Source organism: Cetorhinus maximus, chromosome 28 (assembly GCF_964194155.1).
Source record: "Cetorhinus maximus chromosome 28, sCetMax3.hap1.1, whole genome shotgun sequence".
In the NCBI taxonomy this organism is placed as follows: Eukaryota; Metazoa; Chordata; class Chondrichthyes; order Lamniformes; family Cetorhinidae; genus Cetorhinus; species Cetorhinus maximus.
This window is the reverse complement of record NC_135906.1, coordinates 15748548-15768883: the sequence shown is the minus strand read 5'-3', so window position 1 is coordinate 15768883 and position 20336 is coordinate 15748548. Positions and strand designations below refer to the sequence as shown.

The 20336-nt window shown below is 45.8% G+C and overlaps 1 protein-coding gene across 3 annotated transcripts in view; it reads left to right on the top strand.

Annotated features, from left to right (window-relative positions):
* The window catches only part of LOC144668839 (choline transporter-like protein 2), a 110652-nt gene that overhangs the window by 19572 nt on the left and 70744 nt on the right, over positions 1 to 20336 (top strand). The window contains exon 1 of one of the 3 annotated variants that reach the window (XM_078531254.1): positions 9103 to 9207. The exons of the other annotated variants lie outside the window; for them this stretch is intronic. Within the exon in view, the coding sequence (XP_078387380.1) occupies positions 9174 to 9207 (34 nt within the window). The 5' untranslated portion in view covers positions 9103 to 9173. Of the gene's footprint in view, positions 1 to 9102; positions 9208 to 20336 lie in introns of those variants that run through there. 3 annotated transcript variants of the gene reach the window in all.

The following is a 20336-nucleotide window of genomic DNA, read 5'->3' as shown; positions in this document are numbered from 1 at the left end:
AGTGCCCTCAAATGTTCTGATATTTACTAATAAACTGAGTGTGAATGTTGGAAAACTGCTGGAGCTGTGCAGCACCTAAAAGGGTTGTTTTCAGATTGTTGAAGCATTTTTAAAACATTTTTAGACATATTGTCCTTGTTTTCAGCTGCACACTAGGCATTGAAAAAAACAAAAACCAAAAATACCCAGAAAAACTTTTATCTTATTGAAAAAAACAGTTTTGTGATGCAGCAATACTGTTTCTGCACTGGGTTACTGGCCCAGGTTTTGCAAGCTTGTCTCCAGGGAGCAGACTCGGAGGGAGGATCACCGGAGCGTTGAGTATAAATCTAGCTTACCTTAGGGATTTGCGGCCTTGTCTCTAGGGAGCAGACTTGGAGGGAGGAGCACTGGAGCGGTGACCTTGGGGCACAGAGTAACTGAAGCCAAAACTGAAAAAGTGACGTCACAGGAAAGCTGTGACCTGATTGGTTGGTAGGAAATCTGCACCAAATTTGAAAAAAAAAACACTGCAAAGCTACTTATCTAAGTAGAGATGGCTGGGCAGGTGATGTGCTGTAGCTGTATGATGTGGGAGCTGGCAGATCCCATTGCGAGCCGCAGTGACTACATCTGCAGCAAGTGTTGGTTGCTGGAGGAACTCCGACTCAGAATTGATGAGCTGGAGTCCGAGCTCTGGACACTGCGGCACATCCGGGAGGGGGAGAGTTACCTGGATGCTTTGTACCAGGAGGCGGTCACACCTGGTAGATTAAGTACCTCAAGTCCGGTCAGTGGTCAGGGTCAGCAGGGTGTGACTGCAAGTGAGGCAGGTAGAGGGATCCTGTGTTCAGGAACAGAGGAGCCTCAGCTCTTGACCTTATCCAACAGGTACAAGGTACTTGCTCCCTGTGTGGATGAGGAACAGGGCTGTAGGGAGGATGAGCCAGCTGACCACGGCACTGTGGCACAGGAGGCCATTCAAGAGGGGGGAGCAAAAAGACAAGTGGTAGTTGTAGGGGATTCTATAATTAGGGGAATTGATAGCATCCTTTGTAAGCAGGATCGAGAGTCCCACATGGTATGTTCCTTGCCCCGTGCCAGGGTGAGGGACATCTCTGACCGGCTTGAAAGGATATTGGAGAGGGAGGGGGAGGATCCATTGTTGTGGTCCACATCGGGACAAATAACATAGATAAGACTAGGAAAGAGGACCTGTTTGGGAATTATCAGGAACTAGGAACTAAATTAAAGAACAGGTCCTCAAGGGTTATAATCTCCAGATTACTACCTGAGCCACGTGCAAATTGGCATAGGGACGCGAGAATAAGGGAAGTAAACACGTGGCTAAAGGAGTAGTGCGGGAAAGAGGGGTTCCATTTCGTGGGACACTGGCATCAGTATTGGAACAGGAGGGATCTGTACCGTTGGGATGGTCTCCACCTGAACCGATCTGAGACCAATGTTCTAGCGAAAGGGTAAATAGGGTGATCAACAGGACTTTAAACTAGAAAGTGGGGGGGGAAGGGAAGGATAAAACTCCAAGAAGTATGAGTAATGGGAAACAAAGCAGCAGGTTAGCGTGTGGGGGGGGTGGATTCAACTTCATGGAAAATTATGAAAAAACTGAAAAGAAAGGAGAGCCCAGGAGAGGCTATTAAAGTCTCCAGAACACAAAATAGGACAGAGTGTTTGGAAAGGGCTAGGAATCTAACTTCAAGCACATCAGATAAAGGGACGACAATGAGAAAGGGGACAGGAAATACAGGACTGAAGGTGTTGTATCCGAATGCACGCAGTATACGAAATAAGGTAAATGAGCTTGTGGCGCAGATTGAAATTGGCAGTTATGATGTGGTGGGCATTACGGAGACATGGCTGCAAGGGGATCAGGACTGGGAGCTAAATATCCAAGGATATACATCCTATCGAAAAGATAGGCAGGTTGGCAGAGGGGGTGGGGTTGCTTTGTTAGTATGAAATGAAATTAAATTGATAGCAAGAAATGATGTAGGGTCAGATGATGTAGAATCTGTGTGGGTAGAGTTGAGGAACCGCAAAGGTGAAAAAACCATAATGGGAGTTATGTACAGGCCTCCGAACAGTAGTCAGGATGTAGGGCACAAGATACACCAGGAGATAGAATAGATGTGTAAGAAAGGCAAGGTTACAGTGATCATGGGGATTTCAATATGCAGGTAGACTGTGAAAATCAGGTTGGTAGTGGATTCCAAGAAAAGGAATTTGTGGAATATCTACAAGATGGCTTTTTGGAGCAACTTGTGGTGGAACCCACTAGGGTACAGGCAATTCTAGATTTAGTGATGTGTAATGAGGCAGATTTGATAAGGGAGCTTAAGGTGAAGGAACCCTTAGGAGGAAGTGACCATAATATGATAGAATTTACCCTGCAATTTGAGAGGAAAAAGCTGCAATCAGATGTAACGGTATTACAGTTGAATAAAGGCAACTACAGAGGCATGAGGGAGGAACTGGCCAGAATTGACTGGGAGATGAGCCTAGCAGGAAAGACAGTGGAACAGCAATGGCAGGAGTTTCTGGGAGTAATTTGGGAGACACAGCAAAAATTCATCCCTAGGAAGAAGAAGCATACTAAAGGGAGGACGAGGCAACCATGGCTGACAAGGGAAGTCAGGGACAGCATAAAAGCTAAAGAGAAAGCAGACAATGCGGCGAAGAGCAGTGGGAAACCAGGGGATTGGGAAGCCTACAAAAACCAACAGAGGACAACTAAAAAAGAAATAAGGAGGGAGAAGATTAAATATGAGGGTAAACTAGCCAGTAATATAAAAGAAGATTGCAAGAGTTTTTTTAGATATATAAAGAGTAAGAGAGAGGCAAAAGTGGACATTGGGCCGCTGGAAAATGACGCTGGAAAAGTAGTAGTGGGGAACAAAGAAATGGCAGAGAACTGAATAGGTACTTTGCGTCGGTCTTCACGGTGGAAGACACGAGTGACATCCCCAAAGTTCAAGAGAGTCGGGGGGCAGAGGTGAGTATGGTGGCCATTACCAAGGAGAAGGTGCCAGGAAAACTGAAAGGTCTGAAGGTGGATAAATCACCTGGACCAGATGGATTACACCCCAGAGTTCTGAAGGAGATAGCTGAAGAGATAGTGGAGGCGCTAGTGGTGATCTTTCAGGAATCATTCGAGTCAGGGAGGGTCCCAGAGGACTGGAAAATCGCTAATGTAACCCCCCTGTTTAAGAAGGGAGTGAGGCAAAAGACGGGAAATTACAGGCCGATTAGCCTGACCTCGGTCGTTGGTAAGATTTTAGAGTCCATTATTAGGGATGAGATTTCAGAATACTTGGATGTGCATGGTAAAATCGGGCAAAGTCAGCATGGTTTCATCAAGGGGAGGTCATGCCTGACAAATCTGTTAGAATCCTTTGAGGAGGTAACGAGTAGGTTAGACAAAGGAGAGCCAATGGATATTGTCTACTTGGACTTCCAGAAGGCCTTTGACAAGGTGCCGCACAGGAGGCTGCTCAGTAAGATAAGAGCCCATGGTGTTAGAGACAAAGTACTAGCATGGATAGAAGATTGGCTGTCTGGCAGGAGGCAAAGAGTGGGGATAAGGGGGTCCTTCTCAGGATGACGGCCGGTGACTAGTGGAGTTCCACAGGGGTCAGTGTTGGGACCACAACTTTTCACTTTATACATTAATGATCTAGATGAAGGAACTGAGGGTATCCTGGCTAAGTTTGCAGATGATACAAAGATAGGTGGAGGGACAGGTAGTATTGAGGAGGCGGGGAGGCTGCAGAAGGATTTGGACAGGTTAGGAGAATGGGCAAAGAAGTGGCAGATGGAATACAACGTGGGGAAGTGTGGGGTCATGCACTTTGGTAGGAAGAATAGAGGCATAGACTATTTTCTAAATGGGGAGAGAATTCAGAAATCTGGAGTGCAAAGGGACTTGGGAGTCCTAGTCCAGGATTCTCTTAAGGTTAAATTGCAGGTTGAGTCAGTAGTTAGGAAGGCAAATGCAATGTTGGCATTTATTTCGAGAGGACTAGAGTATAAAAGCAGGGATGTGCTGCTGAGGCTTTATAAGGCTCTGGTCAGACCACATTTAGAATATTGTAAGCAATTTTGGGCCCCGTATCTCAGGAAGGATGTGGCCCTGGATAGGGTCCAGAGGAGGTTCACAAGAATGATCCCAGGAATGAATGGTTTAACGTATGAGGAACATTTGAGGACTCTGGGTCTATACTCGATGGAGTTTAGAAGGATGAGGGGGGATCTGATTGAAATTCAAAGAACACTGAAAGGCCTGGATAGAGTGGACGTGGGGAAGATGTTTCCATTAGTAGGAGAGACTAGGACCCGAGGGCACAGCCTCAGAGTAAAGGGAAGACCTTTTAGAACAGAGATGAGGAGAAACTTCTTCAGCCTGAGAGTGGTGAATCTATGGAATTCATTGCCACAGAAGGCAGTGGAGGCCAGGTCATTGAGTGTATTTAAGACGGAGATAGATAGGTTCTTGATTGGTAAGGGGATCAAAGGTTACAGGGAGAAGGTGGGAGAATGGGGTTGAGAAACTTATCAGTCATGATTGAATGGCGGAGCAGACTCAATGGGCCGAATGGCCTAATTTCTGCTCCTGTCTTATGGTCTTATAACGAAAAACAGTGAGGCTATTATTGTGAGCAAACCAATTGAAAAGATTTGGTTTTCCAACACATGAACTTGCATTGATATAGTGCCTTTCAAATAGTAAAACCATGCAGGGTGCTTCATAGGAGCGTAGTCACACTAAATTGGACACCAAGGACTGATGACCAATAGCTTGGTAAAAGAGGTAGAGAAGCAGAGCTTCAGCGAAGGAATTGTAGCATTTGGGCCAAAGCTGAAGGGTCAGTAATGGGGAGAAGTAATTGGCAGATGCACAAGTGACCAAATGACTGTGAAACCATTGCCGATTGCCATAAAAACCCATCTGGTTCACTAATGTCCATTAAGGAAGTCAATCTGCCGTCCTAATCTGGCCTGGCCTACATTTGAATCCAGATCCACAGTAATGTGGTTGACTCTTAAATGCCCTCTGAACAAGGGCAATTTGGGATGGGCAATAAATGCTGGCTGAGCCAGCAACGCCCACATCCCATGAACGAATTTTTAAAAAAGGAACATCAAGACTCTGGCTTATCAAGTCAGAGAAAGTCAAGGGTTATTTCTCTATTATGAAGAAATTTGGATTTTAAAATAAATTGCAAGGTGTGTGTCAGCTCTGGGCAGCAGTTTCTGTTATCGTCATTTATAACTGTACAGCTGCAGTCATAGTCACAGTGCTGCAGAAAGGAACTTAAGAGGGTGTGTAACATGATTAGACTGTGTGGCAGCTGAACTGCAACAGATAGTGAAGGTACAATTCCTTAATTTACTTTCCCTTCCCCTATTCACTCTTCTATCAATTTGATAGTACAAGGGATTGCCTCATATTTTACTTTTTATTTTATCTAAGATTGATTTTTAAGTGGCTGCTGATTTTACTGTTTTGGCTGAGGCCAGAAATGTTTGAGAGATTTTTGGAGATGCATTACTTGCCATGATCATCAGGGACCAGAAATAGGCTAACAGACAAACAGCCTCCATAGAGAAAGTCATAGTGCACACACTCAGGGCAGTAAAGTATTGTTTTGGGGCATTCAGTTCAATTCATCCCACATTACTGAATGCCTGCACTTCCTCATTAAGCACCCATTTTACCATGGCTGAAGAGGTTAGATAAAGGTGATTTGATAAAGGTGATAAAGAGTATTTGCTTGTGTGGTGGGTAAAGACTGAAAAGACTGGTTGGGCTTGATTGTTATATTTCAGTATGTAAATTCACCACTGGTGCACAGTGGTAGCAGTGTGTATCATCTACAACATGCATTGCAGCGACTCACCAAGGCATCTTCGACAGCACCACGACACAAAGTAGGAAAGCAAGTTGTGAAGAGGATACAAAGTGTCTGCAAATGGATATTGATAGATTAAGTTGGCAAAATTTGGCAGTTGGTATATAATGTGGAGGTTGTCCACTTTGGCAGGAAGAATAGGAAAACAGAATATTATTTTAATGGAGGGAGACTGCAGAATGCTGCAGTACAGAGGATTCTGGGTATCCTTATACATGAATATCAAAAAGTTAACATTCAGGTACAACAAATGATTAGGAAGGCAAATGGAATGTTGGCCTTTATGGCAAGGAGGATGGAGTATAAAAGTAGGGAACCAAAAGTAGGGAGACTGCACTTATTGTACTGTTTGAAATGTATAAGATTCTGATGGGGCTTGACAGGTTAGATGCTGAGAGGCTGTTTCTCCTGGTGGGGGGAATCTGGAACCGGTGGCACAGTTTCAAAATCAGGGATCTCCCAGAAATGAAGAGGAATTCCTTCTCTCGGAGGGTTGTTAGTTTTTGGAATTCTCTTCCCCAGCGAGCGGTGGAGGCTGGGTCATTGAACATATTCAAGACTGAGGTAGATCTCTGATTGAGAAGGGCAGGCAGCCCGGCAGGCAAGTGGTGTTAGGGCTGCAATCAGATCAGCTGTGATCTTTAGTGAGTGGTGAAGCAGACTCGATGGGCTGAATGGCCTACTCTATTATTTATGATCTTATGACCACCTCCAAAACCTGTGACCTTGCCCATCTAGAAGGGCAAGGGCAACAGGCTCAAGGGAATACCATCACCTCCAAGTCACACAGCATCCTGATTTGGAAATTTATCGCAGTTCCTTCACTGTCGCTAGGTCAAAATCATGGAACTCCTTTCCTAACCCTTCACTGTCGCTAGGTCAAAATCATGGAACTCCTTTCCTAACCCTTCACTGTCGCTAGGTCAAAATCATGGAACTCCTTTCCTAACAGCACTGTGGGTGTACCTACACCACGTGGACTGCAGCGGTTCAAAAAGGCAGCTCATCACCACCTTCTCGAGGGCAATTAGGGATGGGCAATAAATGCTGGCCTTGCCAGCCACTCCTAAATCCTTTGAATGAATAGCTTGGGATGCTTGTTTTTATTTTGTTAATTCCCTTTTTGTATTGTGGAGAGCAATAGTCTAATTGTTATCTCAACTCTCGCCTCGATGAGATTAGCTGAGTATGGGAGTCCTCGTAAAGTGGCTCTTTACTCTTCATGTTGTCACTACTGTAATGTCTTCTGCCTACTCCACGATGACATGCAAGTCATGATCCTCACCAGTGGAACCACCACTAACCCTATCTCAGTGAAAACTGGGGTCAAACAAGGTTGCGTCATTGCATCAACTCTCTTCTCCGTTTTCTTCGCTGCAATACTCCACCTCACCTCCAGAAAGTTACCCACAGGTATGGCGATAATCTACAGAACAGACAGAAAACAGTTCAACCTACACTGCCTTCAATCCAAAACTGAAATCACTCCAACCTCAGTCATAGAGCTTCAGTATGAAGGTGATGCAGGTGTACGCACTCTCAGAAACAGCTCCAGGTCATTGACTTCTTCTCCGAATCATATGAGAAAATGGGCCTTTCACTAAATACCTGGAAAACGAAGGTCCTCTTCCAATCAGGTTCCACAGCACACCTTCCCCTGTTGATTAAAATCAATGGTGAGATCCTGGAAAATGTGGACCATTTTCCATATCCTAGGTGCCTCTCTCGATGAAGGCTGACATAGATGATGAAATCCATCAGCACCTCCGCCTTCGGCTGACTGAAGAAAAGAGTATTTGAGGACCAGGATCTCAAACCTGAGGCAAAGGTCCTGGGTTACCGGGCAGCAGTTATCCTCACTCTCCAATATGCTGCAGAGACTTGGACAACCTACAGCAGCTAGCTCAAAGCACTGGAGAAGTACTACCAGCGGTGCCTTCACAAGATCCTCCAAATCCAGTGGCAAGAAAGGGGGTCCAACAGCAGCATCCTCTCTTAAATGAAGTTGCCCAGCATCAAGGCGTTAATCACTCAACCTGCCCAGAGGAGCTAGTTTTATGTAGTTCACAAGCCTGACACCAGACTTTCAAAGCAACTGCTCTACTTGAAACTCGGTTGCAACAAGAGACTCCCAGGAGGACAACAGAAATGCTTTGGGGATGTCCTCAAAGCATCCCTGAAGAGGTCAAACACCCTCAGCAGCAGGTGGGAATCCCTAGCTTAGACTGACCAAAATGGAGAAGACACATCTGGGAAGGCACCGAACACATCGAGAGATTTATACAAAAGGCAAAATACTGTGGATGCTGAAAATCTGAAATAAAAACAGAACTGATGTAAGATTATCGACCTGAAACGTTAACTCTGTTTCTGTCCACAGATGCTGCCTGACCTGGTGAGTTTCCCCTACGTTTTTTGTTTTTACAAAGAGAGACTTTGTTGGGAATGGGCAGAGGTGAAGTCAAGGCATCAGAGGGAGCGCAGAAACCTCCAAACAACCCATCTATCCAACCCTCCAAACACCACCTGCCCCACATGTGGCAGAGTCTGCAGATTGCACATTGGACTTAGCAGCCATCCTGGAACCCATCGAACCAGAGTGGAAGCAAGTCATCCTCATTCCTGAGGGGCTGCCTAAGAAGAAGAAACTTTGAACCTCTCCCATTTGTTAATCTTATTAAGGTTAGATATGAGCAGTGTACAGTACTCTTAGTCTGATAAACTGAGCTATGTTCTTCATTTGGTGCTTTGCCAAGTTCGCCAACTGGGACAAATAGTCTTTTTTGCTACCTACTGGTATTACATTCCCCTTTAATCACCTGTCTCCTCTCAAAATATATCAGGAAAATTTTGTATTTCTCAAATATTACATGTGCAATGAGCACACCTCAGTTTAACAAAAACAAAAATAGCTGGAAAAACTCAGCAGGTCTGACAGCATCTGCGGAGAAGAATACAGTCAACGTTTCGAGTCCATATGACTTCATCAGATGTTTTCAAGTCAGATTCACGTAGGAGGAAAGAGGGGTGGCCCTTCCACGAACTCAAGTCAACATCCAATAATAGAAGAAGACAGACATGGGTTTTGTGTCTCCTTTATTGCAGCTGCTCCTTTGATTTGCTGAGTTTCCAGTTAAACTGGTTTGGACTGTGCTGAGCAGAGTAGCATGTTGTACAGCAGACTACGGGAAGGGATATTGTACTGATCAGTGTAGAGTGCAACACGTCAGCGCGTTGTGTGCAGAATTTGCACATTTGGAGACCATGAGCACGGAGGAGAATTTCTATGGGAAATATGGTAATTGTTCGTGGGCCTTGTGCCTGTTGTGTTTGGAAACTTGTATGTTGATGCTGTGTGCTTGCTGTTTGCCATTCCTGTGCTCTGGAGCCTGAAGTGTAGACTGTGTGACGAATACAGTTAAACAGACAGGCCTGCAATCATGGGAGTATTCACAGGATCTTGTATCTATTTTGTGCTCACACAGAGCAGAAGACTTGATTAGAATGTTAATTGGTGTCGTACACAGACAGGCTGGGCCTGAAATTTTACGGCACTTGAGATTTTAATCAACAAGAGTGAAACTAAATGTAACTTTATTTCAATAATAGCTCCATGCAGAAAACTAATTACCTTTTATCTTTTTAAAATTCAAAGAGAAACTTGTGGCTGGAATGAGTAAGACTTGGAAAGGCTTGACTCTGACTTATATTTTTCAGGGCTTTTTAAAGTGAATCTCTTGTTTAAGGCTCATTAGTACAATTGTTAGAAGTGTTTGTGATAGATCAGTTCTTAAATTCAAAGCCAGATGATTGGTGGTTGGAGCACCTTGAAATACTTTGGAGATGGATTGTACTGTAAGGGATCAGCTTTGAGATAAGCTGATCAACATAATTGCAAGAACACTAAGTTCTCTTTGGCTGGTGTGCAATTCCTTTGCCCCCTTTTGTTTTGCCATGAGCTGTGATTATAAATGCTGACAGTGGAAGAGCATTGTACAGAGATTATTTTAATTACAAGTTTTACTTGCGAAAAATATGAGGTGTGACACTAACTTTGTCAACACATGAAATCCTCTGAAATTGTGATGGTGACTGATGTTGAAGCTTCAGAGCGTTTCTTTAAATTGGTTTGTGGCATGTGGGCGTCATTGTTCTATAGGTGGGTATTGCAAACAGCATTTATACAGTACCATATGTCTCTGATAAACGCCATGGAGCTCTTCGTGCACAGTGGATTACTTTAGGTTGCAATGACTGTCTTGTGTGAGCATGAATTGGTTTGATATTAAAGGTGTGGGGGGTGGTGGGGAGAGCAGCAGCACTTGATAACATGCTTCACCAAGATGAGCTGGTGTAGAATGGGGACAGACATGATGGGCTGAATTTAATGCCCCCCAAGGCAGAGATGCATTTAGTTGGGTGGGAAGTTTCTGGGTGGGGACAGTGCCGCCTTCAAACCTCTGCCGTTGGGTCAAAATCCTGGCCCTCCCTCCCTAACAACACTGTGGGTGTATCTACACCACACGGACTGCAGTGGTTCAAGAAGGCAGCTCACCACCACCTTCTGAGTGGCAACTGGGGATGGGCAATAAATGCTGGCCCAGCCAGCGATGCCCACATCCCATGAATGAGTTAAAAAAAAAAGTCTGATGTGGGAAAGATTGTGGATGGCCTTCTCACCCTGATGCCAATTTAGTCCCTGAAATGGGCAGTTAATGCCCATCTAAGGGCCCCATCACACCACCACTGGTATTAACCCAGTGTGAGGCAGGGAGTCAACACACAGGAATTCCAAAAAGCACAATTTGTTTGGTTTGCTTGCAGACTCCAGCAGGGGGGCAGTGGGTAGTCCCTCATTGCCAGGCACTCAGTGCTTGATCGAGGGACCCAGCATCGGAAAGAAAGGCCATTCCTGTGCCCTTTCTTCTGAGTCTGCCCCCACAACACCCGTTCCTATCCTCACTCACCCTTTGGCCTGGGACCCTCACCGATCCTGGGCCTCTGGTGGGTGCATTGTCAGCAGATACCACCACTCCCCCAGTGACACTGATGGCGATGAGGATCTGTCAGCCCCTGGCTGGCAGCTTTCCGGGTGGCATCTCCAATCCTGGGGCCCTTGATCCCAGGGAAAGCCCACTGCTGCCCATTTAAGTGCCTGACTGGCACTTAATGCGGTAGGCCTTCCCCGAAAGAGGCGACACAGGGCTTTCACCGGCTCTCCAGCTGGTGGGCTAGACCCATAAGAATACAAAAGGTGGGGGCTAGAGTGGGCCATTCTACCCTTGAGCCTGCACCTCCATTCAGTGAGATCATTATTGATCTGATGTGGCCTTGGCTCCATTATCCTGCCTGTTCCTGTCACCTGGATTAAATTCTGTCCCATGTGATTGTGACAGGTTGTGAAAGCTGATAAACATGTGAATGGGCAGCCTTGGACATCTGAATAAGACGGATGGTGACATTGAAGTCCAGTTGGAGAGAGGTGATTTTTGACTCCTACTCTCCGAAGGCTCTGGATCGAAAGGCTTGCCCAGAATTTTGTATTTATATTCATAAAGTATTGTGAAATATCTGAGTTTGAGTGAAAGTAGCAAATACTCTGGCTCTGCTCCTCAACAACCTTGTGTTTTGATCAAGTTTATTGTAAAATGCTGACAGAAAGTAATGGGGCATGTGCTAGTACAGCAAATTAGTCCAATGGGCTGTGCGCACACAACATAATCTGACACCTGTAATTTCTCATATTGCTGATGCTAATGACCAACTCCACGAGGTTTCCCTGGTAATGTGGAGAGTACAGTTATCAAATGAAGGATTTTCTCTTAAAGGTTCCAAGGAAGGAAAGCATTTCTTTTTGCAGTTGATAATATCCTGTCCAATTATCTCAGCCAGTTTAACCATTGCTCCCCAAGGATTCCGTGAAGTTTCAGTCTGGTGTAGTTGTTGATCCGTGTAGATCAGTAAATTCGGTGCTAAGTTAATCAGACAGCGCAGCAGTTTGCACTCTGCTGTAGGCTTCAATGCATATGGACTAGGGAAAGAAGTTCCTGCTTCTGACCTTTCTTTTGACTCCACTGGAAAATACACTTTGCATGAAAACAGAATTGTGATGCTCTCTGGGGTAAATAGCCTGACAGCACTCACTGTTTAGGCTCCTACCTGGTGACCATGGAACCGGATGTGTTAGAATCTTTAGAGGATGAGGGGAGAAAACTAAATGTGATTGGATTTGCCATAATGTTTGGTTTGGAAAAATTGGGTCATGCGTGAAAAGCAGTTAGAATGCTCAAAGATAACTGGTTATTGTTAGGGAATGAGTTGTTAACCCTTCATCCCCCTCAGATGTGACCTGGCAAGACATTAAGTTACCAACGTCTCATTACAACTAGTGATGGATAATAAATGCTACCCTTGCCATCTACAAGGCATAAGTCAGGAGTGTGATGGAATACCCACCACTTGTCTGGATGAGTGCAGCTCCAACAACACACAGAAGCTTGACATCATCCAAGCAGGCTGTTTGATTGGCACTACATCCACCTCTTTAAACAATCACTCCGACCATCACAGACACAGCAATGTGCACTATATACAAGATGCACTGCAGCAACTCACCAAGGCTCCTTCGACAGCACCTTCCAAACCCATGATCTCTGCATCTTAGAAGGTTGAGGGCAGCAGATACATGGGAACACCACCACTGCAAGTTCCTCTCCAAGCCATACACCATCCTGACTTGGAAATATATCACCGTTCCTTCACTGTCACTGGGTCAAAATCCTGGAACTCCCTTCCTAACAGCACTGTGGGTGTACCTACACCACGTGGCCTGCAGTGGTTCAAGAAGGTGACGCACACCATCTTCTCAAGGGAATTAGGGATGGGCAATAAATGCTGGTCTAGCCAGCAAGGCCCACATCCCATGAATGAATTAAAAACAAAAATAACACCCGATCCTGCAAATGAATGAAAAATAGTTCCCTGAAGTGGAATGAGAAGAGGCCATTTGGCCTGTCAGCAAGCTTGGATCAGGCCTGTAGCTCCCTGATAGCTCAATGAATCAAATACTGCCCAACATATAGGAGTCATAGACCTGAAAAATCCCCAGCCAGTGCTGATTCAAACACTGTTCTCGACTGAATAATTAGGACACTGGTGGAGATGTTACAACTAGACTCCAACAGCAACAGGGATTCCTGCTTATCATCTCCATTTTGTGATCTCCCCTCTCCTAGAAAGTGACATTGTAGATTGGATAAGATCAGACTTCACTGAATACCTCCACATTTGAATAGTCTGTCAGCAATCACCACCCATGCTCACTGCAGGAGTTGACTTTGAGGACGTTCTGTAGGGCAGGGGGCCTGAGTGGAATTGTACCCCGGATGTAATACAACACTTTTTTCAGGGAAGAGAAGGGAGTGAAAATTGAGGGAAGCAAAAAGCTGTATTACTGAGAGTCGAGTGGAAGGGTCCCTCCCCAGCTGGCTTTTAGAAATGAACTTGTAACTTATATAATTTCCTGTAACCCAGTTACTTGGCCAAACGCCAGAGAAAAGGACAGGATGTTGTGCAGAATTAATAATTTGCCATCCTTTGGGAGCAGGGTCAGGAAATTCCAACCTTTTTTCATTGAAATATGATTTAATTCCCAAAGTAAATCAAGTTTAGGTACCATATATATATATATACAACACTTGGATTGGTATGGTCAGGTTCAAATGACAGATAAAAAGTTTGGATAAAACAGTGTGGCACAGACCAGGAAAGCTTCAGATTCAACTCTTGCAATTCCTCAGTCAGAACAACTTTATGGGGCTATAGCTGACTTCACTGCCCCTTGAATCAGAAGAGGAAAATCATATTTATAATTACATTCATATATCCCTGCATATCCTACCATTTCCCAGGAAGGAGATGGAGGAACATGCTGCGACAAGATGCACGGTCTAATTAATCTACCATTGTGCAGCACGTTCTATTCCTTTTATCCACACACATTTCTACTGGAATTCATTGTTTAGGGACTGCACGTACATTCTCTAAGTATTCTTAGTCTCTGGTCCTTGTGGTAGTTGAACTGATTGAAGTTTAACCACCCTGAGCCCCCTCACTGCTGACAGGAACAGTAGCTGTCTGCCATTTGTCCAACTTCCTGAAGGAAAACTGAGCCTCATTCAGGTTGTTCACCACTCTGTGGGTATCACTCGTGTCTCTAAATAAGACATTTGTGGGTTGAAGCCACTCCAGAAGGCTAGCGTGTAAACTGGGCTGACACTCCGCTGCAGTCCCGAGAAGAGAACCGCGCTGACCCTCCGCTGCAGTCCTGAGAGAGAACCGCGCTGACCCTCCGCTGCAGTCCTGAGAGAGAACCGCGCTGACATTCCACTGCAGTCCTGAGAGAGAACCGCGCTGACACTTCACTGCAGTCCTGAGAGAGAACCGCGCTGACCCTCCGCTGCAGTCCTGAGAGAGAACCGCGCTGACACTCCGCTGCAGTCCTGAGAGAGAACCGCGCTGACACTCCGCTGCAGTCCTGAGAGAGAACCGCGCTGACCCTCCGCTGCAGTCCTGAGAGAGAACCGCGCTGACCCTCCGCTGCAGTCCTGAGAGAGAACCGCGCTGACCCTCCGCTGCAGTCCTGAGAGAGAACCGCGCTGACACTCCGCTGCAGTCCTGAGAGAGAACCGCGCTGACCCTCCGCTGCAGTCCTGAGAGAGAACCGTGCTGACACTCCGCTGCAGTCCTGAGAGAGAACCGCGCTGACCCTCCGCTGCAGTCCTGAGAGAGAACCGCGCTGACACTCCGCTGCAGTCCTGAGAGTGGACTGGGCTGTGAGGAGCGCGTCAGATCAATTAAATCAGTTAGGATGCATATTAAGATCCCATGGCATGTCTGCCATACAGAGGGCAATGTTTTATTTGATTGAGTTAATTTCTCAATAAATATCCATTTAAATGTATTCACTGCTGATTTTATTCCAGTGCTTTAGTGGGAGGGTATAGTGTGCAAACTGACTATATTGTCTGTCTACATAATGCCAGCCACTGTCTTCCAGAGTAACTCATGGTTTGAACAACTCGGATATTTTGTATGCAAAGTCAGTACATAAACTAAAAAAATGAGATAAAAGCAAAGAACTGCGGATGCTGGAAATCCAAAACAAAACAGAAACAGAAATACCTGGAAAAACTCAGCAGGTCTGGCAGCATCGGCGGAGAAGAGCACAGTTGACGTTTCGAGTCCTCATGACCCCTCAACAGAACGAAGTAAAAATTGGAAAGGGGTGAAATATAAGCTGCTTGGGGGAGGTGAAATATAAGCTGCTTGGTGGTGGTGGGGCGGGGGGGGGGGGGGGGGGGAGGGGGGGATTGTTGGGACAAGCAGCCAGTAATAGGTGGAGATAACCAAAAGATGTCACAGACAAAAGAACAAAGAGGGGTTGAAGGTGGTGATATTATCTAAAGGAATGTGCTAATTACGAGTAGAAAGCAGGACAGACAAGGTACAGATAGCCCTAGTGGGGGTGGGGTGAAGGAATGCTAAAAGGGTTAAAAGGTAGAGATAAACAATGGGTGGAAATACATTTAAAAATAATGGAAATAGGTGGGAAAAGAAAAATCTATATAAATTATTGGAAAAAATAAAAAGGAGGGGGAAGAAACGGAAAGGGGGTGGGGCTGGAGGAGAGAGTTTAAGATCTAAAATTGTTGAACTCAATATTCAGTCCGGAAGGCTATAAAGTGCCTAGTCGGAAGATGAGGTGCTGTTCCTCCAGTTTGCGTTGAGCTTCACTGGAACAATGCAGCAAGCCAAGGACAGACATGTGGGCATGAGAGCAGGGTGGAGTGTTGTCGGCATGACATTAGTCGTCTCAATTTCTCTGCTCCTCTCACCCATTCTAATCTGTCTCTCTCTGAACTTACTGCACTCCGTTCTCTCAGGTCCAACCCTAACATTGTCATCAAACCCACTGACAAGGGTGGTGCTGTTGTTGTCTGGCGCACTGACCTCTACCTCGAGGAGGCTGAGCGTCAACTCGCAGACACTTCCTCCTACCTCTCCCTGGACCATGACCCCACCACTGAACATCAAGCAATTGTTTCCAGGACTGTCACTGACCTCATCTCCTCTGGAGATCTTCCTTCCACAGCTTCCAATCTGATAGTCGTCCAACCTCGGACGGCCTGCTTCTACCTCCTACCCAAAATCCACAAACAGGACTGTCCCGGCAGACCGATCGTGTCAGCCTGTTCCTGCCCCACAGAACTCATTTCTCGCTATCTTGACTCCCTTCTCTCTCCCCTTGTCCAGTCCCTTCCCACCTACATCCGTGATTCCTCTGACACCTTACGTCACATCAACAATTTCCAGTTCCCTGGCCCCAACCGCTTCCTCATCACCATGGATGTCCAATCCCTCTACACCTCCATCCCCCACAAGGATGGTCTGGTGGCTCTCTGCCTCTTCCTCGAACAGAGGCCCGAACAATCCCCATCCACCACTACTCTCCTCCGTCTGGCTGAACTTGTTCTCACACTGAACAATTTCTCCTTTAACTCCTCTCACTTCCTCCAAATAAAAGGTGTGGCTATGGGTATCCGCATGGGCCCCAGCTATGCCTGTCTCTTTATGGGGTATGTGGAACATTCCTTGTCCAGTCCTACTCCGGCCCCCTCCCACAACTCTTTCTCCGGTACATCGATGATTACTTCGATGCTGCTTCATGCTCTCGTCGGGACCTGGAAAAATTTATTAATTTTGCCTCCAGTCTCCACCCCTCCATCATTTTCACATGGTCCATCTCTGACACTTCCCTTCCCTTCCTTGACCTCTCTGTCTCAATTTCTGATGATAGACTGTCCACCAATATCCATTACAAGCCTACCGACTCCCACAGCTACCTCGACTACAGCTCCTCACACCCCGCTTCCTGTAAGGACTCCATCTCATTCTCTCAGTTCCTTCGCCTCCGTCGTATCTGTTCTGATGATGCCACTTTCAAAAACAGTTCCTCCGACATGTCCTCCTACTTCCTTAACCGAGGTTTTCCACCCACGGTCGTTGACAGGGCCCTCAACCGTGTCCGGCCCATCTCCCGCGCATCCGCCCTCACGCCTTCTCCTCCCTCCCAGAAACATGATAGGGTCCCCCTTGTCCTCACTTATCACCCCACCAGCCTCCACATTCAAAGGATCATCCTCCGCCATTTCCGCCAACTCCATCATGATGCCACCACCAAACACATCTTCCCTTCACCCCCCCGGCGGCATTCCGTAGGGATCGTTCTCTCCGTGACACCCTGGTCCACTCCTCCATCACCCCCTACTCCTCAACCCCCTCCCATGGCACCTTCCCAGGCAACCGCAGAAGATGCAACCCCTGCCCCTTCACTTCCTCTCTCCTCACCGTCCAAGGGCCCAAACACTCCTTTCAAGTGAAGCAGCATTTCACTTTCACTTCCCTCAACTTAGTCTACTGCATTCGTTGCTCTCAATGTGGTTTCCTCTACATTGAAGGGACCAAACGCAGACTGGGTGACCGCTTTGCAGGACACCTTCGGTCTGTCTGCAAGCATGACCCAGACCTCCCTGTCGCTTGCCATTTCAACACTCCACCCTGCTCTCATGCCCACATGTCTGTCCTTGGCTTGCTGCATTGTTCCAGTGAAGCTCAACGCAAACTGGAGGAACAGCACCTCATCTTCTGACTGGGCACTTTACAGCCTTCCGGACTGAATATTGAGTTCAACAATTTTAGATCTTGAACACTCTCCTCCATCCCCACCCCCTTTCCGTTTCTTCCCCCTCCTTTTTGTTTTTTCCAATAATTTATATAGATTTTTCTTTTCCCACCTATTTCCATTATTTTTAAATGTATTTCCACCCATTGTTTATCTCTACCTTTTAGCCCTTTTAGTATTCCTTCACCCCACCCCCACTAGGGCTATCTGTACCTTGTCTGTCGTCCTTTCTACCCTTAATTAGCACATTCCTTTAGATAACATCACCACCTTCAACCCCTCTTTGTTCTTTTGTCTGTGACATCTTTTGGTTATCTCCACCTATTACTGGCTGCTTGTCCCAACAATCCACCCCCCCCCCGCCACTTAAACCAGCTTATATTTCACCCCTTTCTTATTTTTACTTAGTTCTTTTGAAGGGTCATGAGAACTCGAAACGTCAACTGTGCTCTTCTCCGCCGATGCTGCCAGACCTGAGTTTTTCCAGGTATTTCTGTATCTGTTTTTGTTCAGTACATAAACTGTTTCCTGTTGTGCATTATTATCAGTACAAAAACATACATGTCAGCAGCAGGCTTGTAGAGGCTGCTGCAACTTCCCACTCTCTTTGCTGTTCTCCCTTTCTCTGTGTAGATTCTCTCCCCCCCCCCCCACACACACACAACTCGAGGGCATTTAATTTGTTTAATTGATTTTGCATCCTTTTGTTTCGCTTTGCCATGTCGTCTGATGTTTGGAATAATGCCACCTGACACATGCGCATGAGCGAGAGCAGAGCTCAAAGCAGTGAGTTTCCTGTGGTGACATTACATATTTTACCACAAGAACTGCAAAGGCTGTACGTTTGTGGGGGGGCAAAAAACATGATTGTAAACTGAAGGTCTACAAGTAGACTTGTAGCCACATCTCATGAATGAATAAAGAAAAACTGCCTATAAAGGTGAACCAAACACTTTTCACTTTAAAAAAAAAATAAACAAGATCCCTGAAGAGAAGAGATAGGTTCATGTTTTGTGTAGAGAACCTTGATCAGAAGCTGGCATAAGCACCAGTATATTTCCAGAATTTATGATTTAATCTCTAGGATCTGATGTGGCTTAACTCTGGCAGGTAAAAAGTGGAGGAAGCACACTCTTAAGCATTGCAGTGATTATTGTTGTGTGCTAGAAGTCAGTACCATCATTTATTCTTGGCTTGTCTCAAACCAAAGGGCATTCTAGAGTTGGAGCAATAGGAACTCCATTGAAGCGTGCCACCATATACTCACCCATATCGAGTCCCTATTTGAAAGAAGGTTGTATGTTCAGGTCCCACTGCAGAAACATGACACAATCCAGACTAACATTCCAGTACAGCACCAAGGGAGTTGGCTTTAGGATGAAGCAATAAATCCAAGCCTCTTTGGGTGTTTGTAAAAGATCCCATGGTACTATTTGAAGAGCAGAGAGTTCTCACCAGTAACCTGGCCAATTTTTATACTTCGACCAGCAGCTAAGAATAAACTGGGTGTTCCCATGTAATTGTTGAGCTGAAACAAAAACAGAAACAGAAATACCTGGAAAAACTCAGCAGGTCTGGCAGCATCGGCGGAGAAGAGCACAGTTGACGTTTCGAGTCCTCATGACCCTTCAACAGAACTAAGTAAAAATAGGAAAGGGGTGAATTATAAGCTGGTTTTGGGTTGGGGGGGGGGGCGGCGTTGTCGGTTGTTGGGACAAGCAGCCAGTAATAGGTGGAGATAACCAAAAGATGTCACAGACAAAAGGACAAAGAGGTGTTGAAGGTGGTGACATTATCTAAAGGAATGTGCTAATTAAGGGTAGAAAGCAGGACGAGCAAGGTACAGATAGCTCTAGTGGGGGTGGGGTGGGGTGAAGGAATCGAAAAAGGCTAAAAGGTAGAGATAAAACAATGGGTGGAAATACATTTAAAAATAATGGAAATAGGTGGGAAAAGAAAAATCTATATAAATTATTGGAAAAAACAAAAAGGAGGGGGAAGAAATGGAAAGGGGGTGGGGATGGAGGAGGGAGTTCATGATCTAAAATTGTTGAACTCAATATTCAGTCTGGAAGGCTGGTTTTGAGGTATGGTGCGTTTGATGTTTACCAGTTTTTTTTTTTCTTTTCCTCTATGCAAATCATTGATAAAATTCACAGGCACAATATTTCAGTTTTCACATTACATGGAACAGCCCTGCAAATGTAGTTAACAGGAACGTGTTTCCATTGTTGTGTCCGAACGTGCAAAGTGCTAAACGGAAAATCCCACAGTCCAACTCGTTCACTTTCTAACCACCTTGATAGTCACATGACACAGTGACTGAAGCAATCCGTACTGCCAGTCAGCCTTGTTAATATTGTGGATGTGCCATACCCATTGGTGTTGAGGTGTTTCCAGAGAGGGAGTTGGGAATTCAGGAAAGGGTTGAAGACGGGGAATACTGAATCGCTCCTATAAACTGCCACCTACTTGGTGAATGGTGCTGGTTCAGGACCAGAACCTGGAGTGGGGCTGGTCTGGGTCGGGGACGGGGGTGGGGGCGGGGGCTTCCAGGGCTGGTCAACTCCTTTTATGTTCTTTTGAGCACCTGTGAAGTTAATCACACTAATGAATCAAATTAACTGAATTAGTCAGATTGACAGCCCCTCAACTCCTTTTATAAGAGTTAAGTATAGTTCACC